Source organism: Sceloporus occidentalis, unplaced genomic scaffold, assembly GCF_023333645.1.
Source record: "Sceloporus occidentalis isolate IW3139 unplaced genomic scaffold, rSceOcc1.0.p SCAF_16, whole genome shotgun sequence".
In the NCBI taxonomy this organism is placed as follows: domain Eukaryota; kingdom Metazoa; phylum Chordata; class Lepidosauria; order Squamata; family Phrynosomatidae; genus Sceloporus; species Sceloporus occidentalis.
This window is the reverse complement of record NW_028316996.1, coordinates 12605611-12616132: the sequence shown is the minus strand read 5'-3', so window position 1 is coordinate 12616132 and position 10522 is coordinate 12605611. Positions and strand designations below refer to the sequence as shown.

Sequence of the window (10522 nt, the reverse complement as noted above, 5' to 3'; positions counted from 1 at the left end):
GCATGATGGAAGTCTACCTCATAACTGCCACAAAATGTTGGATACTATTCAGTATCACAAATTGAGGCTTTTATAGACATTCAATAGTTATTTTGGTAACAGTGATACATTTTATGTTTTCTTCTGTTATATGATGCAGTATTTGTTGAGTATGCGTCTATTAATTGCTACTCATTTCTCAGACTTTTATTTGGGCCCAGTTTTAGTTCATTTTTACTCATTCTGTATCAAAGCTCTTTCATATCTCTTGAACAACAAAATAAATATTTAACAAAATATAAATTGCCTTCTGTGCAGCTGTGCCCTAGAATGTATATGTGGGGCATACATGTTTGGGGTTTTATCCCATTTCTACCTGCTTCCTCACCCACATTCCAAACTTTAGATTAATTTACATAGTGTCCTAATATAAATCAGTTGGACTATGATTGAAATGGAAAAGCAGTGAAACCTGTAATTTTAAGGCCAAAATACAGTTAGTTCTCGTATTATTTGTAAAACCATATTTTTTCAGTTAAAAAGTAGATTTTGGGGGGTGCTAAAAATGTGTACCTGATCTTTCCTGAACGCACACATCATAGAGATAACCTTTCCTGAATAAATGGGTACATTGAAAGTATGAGTCCATGCACCAAAGGAAAAGGACCTCTTTAATAATTGACAATATTATTATGAAACCTCTCTTGTTCCAGAAGAGTAATTGCATAGTCTTAACCATCCATTAGTCTTAGCGGTAGAAGTCATGTAACTCAATCTGTAGTGACCATGCTAAGAATAGATCACATTTCTGTATTTAATTACGTGATATGCACACCAAGTGAAGAAGGCTGTACAGTCAGAGAGTAAGTACACTCTAAAGTCCCTTTTACATTGTATATGTTTTATGTATATGAAGGCTGCTGCCTGTTGCCAGCCATCAAACCACGTGAGTATTATTTCGGTAAAAATGCTATGGAATGTGTTTGCTCATTTTTGCATCTTCTAATAGTGATCGATAAACTGATGATTGATATTTAAAGGAATCCGTATTCACACAGTGGCTTTGATAGATAAAAATATTATTGTCATTTTTAACCACGTACATGCGTTGTAATCACTTAGCTTCTAGATTAATTCATCAAAAGCTGATGATTTTTTAACCACAAAATGGTAGATTTTGGTGCTATTGCACTTAAGAATATTGATACTTATAATCAGCAAAAAGTAAAACTCTGTACTACAAGCTTAAATTGCCCAGGATAGGTACCTTTGTGCCAGTATTAACTGTAACCATATGAATGTAAAATAATTCACAATGGTCTGCAAAACCCAATACAATTTTTTTTCCAGCTATTTTAAAACTAAACGTGTGCGTTCAGACTGCATTGAGCTGTTACCTTAAGATGTATGCATATGAGTTGAAAGATGCAGAACTTCTAAATCAAATAAATGAGTATAAGTTGATTTATAAATGTATCACAAGCATGATGCCTATAATGTCCTTGCAGCATAACAAATTGTATAACTTGAATGACCATCCTTTGTACATACTATACCTCTGTTATACATATATAGATACGGAGGCACATGTTTGTATTTATTTTTTGGGGTTGGGGATTTAAAAATTTTTTTAAATATGGGGTACTCCACTTTCTATATTATGAATATTGTCTTTTTATTCAGAGAGATAATTTTTGGCACGGCCATTTTTTTTCAAGTTAGATTTATCACATTGGGAAGATTTAAAATAGATCAATCGGCCGTGTTACATTTTTGAGCACTCACAAATATACGTTTTCGTTACAAATCCTGAGCATACTTTTTGTATAGATAGTATGCTATAATCCTAAAGTGACATTGTAACAAAGGGATGTATCTGCTGTAGGTCATGGCTATGCTTATTTCACACAAAACAACAAATTCAACACACAAACATTTGTGTTTACTTTCTCCATTGTTATCACAGTTCTCTGTGTCTAATTATTGTGTTGCTTTTCAACAGGGATGCCCTCTGCTTCTTTCATTGCACCCTTTTTATTAGCTTTATTGATTCCAGTTATCTCTGGAGAAACAGAAGTACAGTTTGCTGGTCAAACTGATTTTTTGGTCAATGAAACCAGTACCACCGTCATACGCCTAGTCATCGAAAAAACAGGAGCACCTGCTAATATTACAGCAATAGTCTTGGTAAGTGACAATGACTAGTATTTTCAAATATATATTTTTTATGTTTTCACAAAAAATAATTAATATTTAAACTTAAGACTTTCCCCCCATGGGAATAAGCACTTCATATTATGCATTTATAATGTGTCCATATATGCAGTAAATGCATTAATCTATTTTGTAATAGAATAACATGGTCCCCCCCATCTTGTATTCTAGTAAATAAAATATGTTCTTTAACATAAATGATGACCTCTTGTACCCTTTCTGTTGTGCAAACACTCATGTCCCACAATAGCCGGTTTGAGAGACAATGAGGTCAATGAGGACATGAACTTGACGCACTTAGACAATAGCTACCCCCTAACTGAGATGGCAGCAGTGTTGTTTGAATAAACTTCAATTGTATACACTAAAATGTCTTTGGACATATGTTATGTATTCCTGCATTTAAATAACACTTGTGAGCACCTTAAAGTATCTGTACTGACAACTTTAGCTATCCTATGAGCCATGAATAATAGATACTTATGGTGTTGTTTTAGCTGCAAGAAGAAAACACGGGAGACTTTGTAGAAACTGTAACAGCTACTTTTATACCAGAAAGAGAAACAAACCGGACCGTCTACATATCTGTGTGTGATGATGACTCTCCAGAGGCAGATGAAACATTTCATTTCCTTTTAATATTACAAGTATGTGTCAAACATAATGATAACATATAAAACAGTAGAATTCAATGTAAGCATAGATAATTATTAATATCAGTACATGTTTGTTTTATTCTTGTTCAATTATTAACTGTGCCTTTCACTGACATTTCATTAACAAATACCATAAATGCAATTTTATCTTTTGAGTTTTTAATATAGCTGTCTTAAATGTCTTACCTGTACACTGGGATGTTGAGAGTGACTGTGTCTCTCAATATCTCACTGTATTGGTAAGACATTTAAGATACAAAACAACACACTTGTTAAGCCTCTGGGTTGAGCCCCTTTACTTGTGACCCTCAAGGTCTGGAACTGAACACCAATGCTCTACACTGTAACGGAGTATCTGGACCATGCTTTCCACAGCAGAACCACACAGAAAATCCGTTCTGTTGTCATGGATCTGTGAAAGTTATGAATTTATGGCCATCCGTGACACCTGGAGAGTTGGGTTGGTGCCAACATCGTATGGTTGGGGCAAAAGTCTCTTTTTCTTCTACTTCAGACATATTTAAATTGCTTTAGAGTGGAGAAGTCTATTCTAGCACTTAAAACAAAAGTGATTTAATGGCAGCTGGTAAGTGTGTCTAGAAACATGTGAGTGCCCTGTGATGGACCTTACCATTTGGCACATCCAGTGCTATTAAATCATATGAGCCGTTGTATGTTCCCCATTTTCACTTTTTTTTCTGCTTGATTTAGCTTATCTATAGATTACATTTTTGTTGTATGACTTTTTCTTTGTATGAGTTTTTTTATTGGTTAGGAACAGCTATCGATATTACCAAATAGTACAATACTTTTCATGGTTAAAATGGAGGAAAAATGGGGAAAAAACATTTTATGTGGAGTAATCAAACAGGAACTCTCCATTGGTCTTTATGCTGATTGCTTCACATTTACAACTTTGCGCTAGAATTGGTCATGGTTTGCTTGGATAATGATGTTCTTATGTGTATATATGTGTTTTTTGTTAGCCAAACCATTTCCCAATTTCTTTCCTTGCTCATTTTCCCAGACTAATGTATGTAAATATGCATATGAATATGCCACTCACATTGCGTGATTTAATATATTTAATTTAAGTACCATGGCATGCAAATACCACAAAGCAGCAGCGTAGATGCCATATTGGGCTCATTGACAGAAAAGACTAATGGCCTGAATAATTTGTATCACTAGTGCATTGCTATGGTGTCATTAATAGACTGTCAAACATGATTAATGGTCTGCAAAGTCTATATTACACATGTCTAGACAGACCATAGTAGCTCTTTTATACATATTGTTGTCGCCTTGAACTGTTCAATCTATTTATTGAACCAATATTTGTCAACGTGATCAAGCTTTCTGTTGTTTTGCTTCCAGAATCCTCCATTTAATACAAAATTAGGCTCACAAAAAGTGGCAACCGTTACTATCTTATCAAATGACAATGCCTTTGGAGTCATATCTCTCAATATGGTAAGATTTACATTTATATAGCAAAACATATGTCTACTTGTGCCATAATATGTATAGTAATAGAATAACAAAGTAAAATAACACACACACAAATGTACCGTATATTTCCAATTAGGGGAAATACTTGGACACCATTTTGTTAATTGAAATGCACGGACTTGTGTGGTTTTTTATGTAAATATCTGTATTTATACAGCACTTCATCTGCTATCAACCACCGCAAAAATATATATATTTTTTTCTGTAATGGCTTCATTGGTAGAGATATTGTTATCCAGGCTTCTTTCATATTCTGTAAAAGCAAGAAGTTATTAGATTATTTGGCACAGGGTATTAATAAGGTATAATACCATTTTACTTAAGTTCCTTTAACATTGCTTGATGTGAACTAATTGGTTGCATAGGAATGTAGCAGCGTTATTTGATAACTAAGACCCTGGATTAATTTGCCTGCGGGAGTTAAGAATTTCTTCAGCTACATTGTTCTCCAGTCACCAGCGTGATGTTTGATTAGTAACTGACTGTTTCTTTATTCTTTTCCACTTTAGTCCTCCTTTATCATAGTGAATGAACTGCGGGGAAGAAACCAATCAGTGTCTGTCATTCTACTTCGGGAGAAGGGAACCTATGGAAGCGTGACGGTGACATTTGAGGTGGGTTTCACTCAATCACTCTTAGGAGGTTTCTCTTGCTAACTCAGCAGAAATTGAGAAAAAAAAGAGTAAGTAAGTATTATACTACTAGCAGTGGATGTGTATCGCCTGTGGCACAGGCATATCAATTTAACCTCATAGTAATAAGCTAATGAAGAATTTAATATATTTGAATGTGTTATATTGTGTCCTATATAAAGAATGAAAGATGTGTTAACGTTACATTTTCTGTTTTTTGCACCATGAATGAAAGATATGTTGATGTTACATATTGGTTTTTTTGCACTGGAGGCAACCTATTTTGAATAAAGTAGCTGATGAAAACAGAACAACCTATTAGTAAAGTGAGACATGTAGTCTCCTATCCATTTTAATGTTGTTTGCTAGATGTATAGCCAAATTTAGATGTAGATGTATAGGTATATTTTAATACCTTATTATTATATTTAGGGTTTCCCCAAAAAATATTGAGAATTAAAAAAGGGGGATAAGTTGGAAGTTTGAACCCCAGCCACCTTCACAAACCAAAAATGAAGCTGTTGTGGTTGCAGGGTAGGCATGAGTGTAGTTTGGCCAAAATGTGATAAGCAACACAAGACCAGGGCTAACAGAAAGGCATCAAGTAACTGATGGTTGAGAAGAAAGAACAAAATCAATTAACTTTCTATTTTTATTCCTATTTTTCACAAAAAAAACAGTTATGGAAAATACATTTTATTTAGTTAATATTACTTTGTATAGCCTTAACTCATCCAAGCTAAATCATATTTTTGTGTTATAGGATATCACTGCTGCTGTTTTTGTTGCATGCAAACAGAAAAATTCAGACACAAATCATAACTGTAGTTTGTTATATTTAAAGTGTTAGCTCGCTGACAGTGATTTAGGCATCTGTTCAGTTAAAGTTATATTACTACTTTACAGATAGATGGAGGTCCAAATTCACCTGATGAAGACCTGGCACCAGCTAAAGGGAATATCACATTTTCTACTGGTCATTCTGTCCTGCTTCTTAATATTACAGTATTAGATGATCAGGTAAGTAGCAACTCACAGGAACAATTTCATTTCAATTTGAAATATTGTGAGATATAGTTTAATCATTAATGTTATATAAACAAAGAAACAAATTGCACTGCTGGTATCGATGAACCACGTAACCAGTGAAGCTCTCAGTGAACCCAAAGAGATTTACTTGTGAGGAAGGCAAATAGGACCAATAAACTGGGAAGCATAGTTTGCATTCAGAAATGTGTCACTTAGTATATTAGTTGTGTAAATAATATTGCAATGATTTTGTCTTCAAGATTCCAGAAAACGATGAAAATTTTACTTTGAGACTTACAAATGTCTATGGAGGTGCTGAGATAAATTCTTCACGAAGCTCCCTTCAGATAAATATTCTGAAAAATGACAGCCCAGTGCGATTTGGTCAGAGCTCATACATAGTGCCTGAAGCAGCTGACGTCATCACCATTCCGGTGATTCGAGGGAAGACATCTACTGGCAACATCATTGGATCTGATGACACTGAGGTCTCAATAAAGTACAGAGTCATTACTGGGAGTTCAAATGCTCATGCACAACTCAACACTGATTTTCTAGATCTTCAGCCAAATAACACGATTGTCTTTCCACCTAAAGTTCATGCAATTGACTTGCGGTTTGAAATCATTGATGATGTGATTCCAGAAATTGCTGAGTCTTTTCAAGTTGAATTGGTTGAAGATACACTGCAAGGCGATGCTGTGTTACAGTTTCCCAACATTGTCTATATTACAATTGAACCAAATGATAAGCCTTATGGTGTCTTATCAATTAACAGTGCTCTTCTTGCACAGACAGTTATTATTGATGAAGATACAATATCAAGGTATGTGTCTGAAGAATATGTGTAGAATGTTTGATTGTTCTGGTTGGAGACTAAGTAACATTGTAACTGTTTCTAATCTCCTTTGGGAGCCACTAGGTACTATATAGGTAGCTGTCTTAAGACTTACATTGTCATAGCCATCCATCTCCTTCTTGTATGATTGTTTTATATATCTTTTTATCCACTTTTAAATTAGCACACAATTACTAAGGTGAATTTTTAAATGTTCATTAATAGCTGGGATGCATTGGCATCTATTGACTTTCATGTGTAATATAGTAAAACTGAAAATATTCTTATTTTAGGTATGATGGGATCACCATAGTGAGAAATGGAGGGACACATGGGAATGTTTCTGTACGCTGGATTATTAAACGTAGCAGCATTGATACCTCACCTGTGTCCTCTGACATCTTGCCTGAATCTGGAACACTCCAGTTTGCTCAGGGACAGATGCTGGCGACACTTCATCTGAGAATTCTAAGTGATGACACACCAGAAGAAGCAGAGGCGTATATGGTGCAGTTATTGGCAAACTCTGTACAGGGGGGTGCTGAAGTGGGCTCACCTTCAGAGGTTAGTTTTATGGGTGAAGAACAAAACATTGCATATGTGGATTGAGATCTTTTGATTCATAAAAACTTGAATTCTATGACTTTTCCCCCGTACACCTACTAAAATGTATATGTGTAACAGTTTCCTTTTAATATAGGATAATATATCATGAGCTGAACCACGTAATCAACTTTAATAATGTCTTTTCTTGAGACTCAAGACTTTTGCTTATAATATTTCTATTTTAAGCATGGTCATTCTGATAATCTAAAACATATTTCCAAAATGATTGTTGCCAAGGCCTTTTTTATTAGTAAATAGTGTTATTTTCCTATGTACATTTTTCAAGGCCTGTGTACTAAAATATGTGTACTGTTTGTTTCTAAAATTATTTGCTTTAATGTTATGGTTGAATTTGCTCTGACTGAAATTCTGTAAGAAGACAAGTATGATTATTATGTCTCTACCATGTACAATGTTTACCAAGGACTTTTCAGTCCTAGTCAAGATAACCTTATATATGCCTTATTTATGTTTACATGTACTCACCATACTTTACACTTGCACTTTAACACACATAGCCAACCAGCAATTCCTGTAACTCAGTATGTAAAATATGTAGACATGGTCAAGAGGTTTACATGTTGTTCAACCAGACATTACAATTGGGAAGACATTTGAGTTAAGTAACTTTGTCCAGGGTCTGAGTGTTTGTGAAAGCATCTGACAGCTGACCTCCTGGGGTTTTCATTTTTCTGCATTCTCTATCAAAAATGGTGCTTTATACAAAAAAAAATCCAATGAGAGGTATTTCAAAAACACCTTGTTGATGATAGTGACAGCCAGTGTATATACTGAAAGACATGTTCTTCATCCTCTTCCTTTGTTGTAGCTTGTGTTCTACATTCAGGACAGTGATGATGTATATGGCTTGATACAATTTAATGGTGCAGAAGATCAGAAAATCGAAAGCAGTCTTGAAGGACGATCTTTGGCTTTAAGCTTTGTGAGGCAAAATGGAACCAGAGGAGATGTAAAACTGATTTATAGTGCTTTTTATATTCCTGCTGGACCAGTGGATCCATTGAGAGCGAAAGACGGTGTACTAAACATCTCCTCAAGGAATAGTGTGATTTTTGAGGAATCAAACTCCTTCATTAAAGTGAAGCTACCAATACGAAATGATGCATTTCTACAAAATGGGGCCCATTTCCTTGTACAGGTACTGCCATATCAAAATTATAATCCACGTGAAAGGGATTCTGCCATGAATAGTTTCAAAGTTTTGTTTTTGCATCAAAATCTGAAAAAAATAAGTTTTGTGTATGTTTGTGTTTTCTATTTGCCAGCGCCGAAGTTGGCTGGCATCTCTGTTCTTCAAAAGCAAAACCTGCATCTAGATCTGAGTTTCATGGTGTTTACAAAAAATATTTTGTACAGAGCTGTAAATGTTCAAATTATTTTTATACATCCTTGTATATATAGGAATGTATTGGTATAACTTCAGTTTAAATGGACTACACAGCTGTTATATGTTCGCGTATGTGTGCCAGAGTGTGTGTTGCAAGGGGCAAAGAAGGCACAGACAAGCAGTGTAGGGGCAATGATGGCACAAACACGCTGTTTGGAGACAAGTGTGGCACAGACAAGATGTTTGAGCTGTTTGAGGGCAAACTATGGCACTCACACAGTTTTTGTGGGCTAAGGTGGCACTGTAGGATACGTTGCTTGGGTGCCCTGGGGCAATTTTTGCACAAGGGCCCTGTGGTTTCTAGTAACCCATTCCAAGGTTTGGACATTTACCATTACTAGGAATTCTATTTTGACTACCATAGCCATAAACATAAGTATAACAGTACCTTTAAATAATTTTGCAAGTGTATAACAAAACAATAATAGGCATGGTTATGTTAGCAATATCAAGGGTAAATTGATTTTAGTTGTAAATAAAAGTTTCTGTTTTCAGCTGTTACCAACAATTTATTTTTGTGTTCCTATGCCAGATTATGAGTTATATGATCAATTACAAAAAACAAACAAAGAAAGACACTGTCCACCATGTGTGTAAAAAAATGATATTTCCCCCATACATTTAAGGAAGATGTGTCCAATCAACAGATTATAGAATGCCTATATTATGTGTTTAGATTGCTTTAGAATTATATTTCTCAGAGAGACACCCAGAACCACAAAAAATACTGACTCCTGAACTTCCCATGCAGTTAACACTTTCTTGAAGGTCCTTATCCCACAAAAGAGGATGCTTTGTTCTGTATACTTCTTCACCAAGTGAGCTGTAGAAATCAAATGATCATACAGATTATACATCATATGCATTTACTCAAAACAAAGCTCCTTTGTAAATAAAATATTGAGTTTAAGAAAGAAAAAGCCCATTTGCGGAAATTAAGGTTTGATTTTTTTGAGTTGCAAGGTTTGTGAAGTAGGTGGCTCGTTGGCCATCTTCCCAGAAAGGCCTATTTTCACTTGTGAAAGGCTGTGAGTCCCCCAGCTTATATTAAAACTGCGTTTTTCACAAATCCCTGTTACTTGGACAAATGAGCCAAAAGATCAGTGTACAGGAAAAATAAAACAGGGCCAAAGTGCTAACAAGCAAAACCCAGACTTTTGTTGTACTACAAGGATTACTACAAGAGCACTGGAAGAAAAACTCCCAGTATATTTGTACATTGGGCACAAAAGAGGACAAAGTTGGACTTTTTATTTTAGTTCTCAAATACCCCATTGATAAAGGAAAGCTTTAAGAACTGGAATCAACGTAGAAGTCATATCTACTAAGCTGTGTTAAGACTTAAAAGTAGTTTGTGAAATAGCAGCAACTAACAATTCATTGTTTTAGATTACGATGATTATAGCGCATGTAAATTTTATGAGACTATATTTGTATCTAGTTAACAGTGCCTTTAAACACCCTTACCGCACTAAGCAGCAGGGACCGAACCAGAAACCACAGAGCCCCGGTGCAAAAATTCCTCTGGGGATCCCCAACTTCACCAAGCAACATGCCCCACAGTGCCACCTTTGCCCACAAACAGCTTGTGAGTGCCACCTTTGCCCCAAGCAGATTATCAGCACCCCAAACAGCCTGCCTGTGCCAT

General features: G+C 35.3%; 1 protein-coding gene across 1 annotated transcript in view; it reads left to right on the top strand.

Annotated features, from left to right (window-relative positions):
* Nucleotides 1-1146: 1146 nt before the first annotated feature.
* The window catches only part of LOC149303040 (adhesion G protein-coupled receptor V1-like), a 165437-nt gene continuing 156061 nt past the window's right edge, over nt 1147-10522 (top strand). The window contains exons 1-9 of the mRNA XM_089481806.1: nt 1147-1213; nt 1982-2166; nt 2691-2840; nt 4227-4322; nt 4871-4979; nt 5904-6013; nt 6283-6848; nt 7154-7424; nt 8296-8625. Coding sequence (XP_089337932.1) covers nt 1147-1213; nt 1982-2166; nt 2691-2840; nt 4227-4322; nt 4871-4979; nt 5904-6013; nt 6283-6848; nt 7154-7424; nt 8296-8625 — 1884 coding nt within the window. The remainder of the gene's footprint in view (nt 1214-1981; nt 2167-2690; nt 2841-4226; nt 4323-4870; nt 4980-5903; nt 6014-6282; nt 6849-7153; nt 7425-8295; nt 8626-10522) is intronic.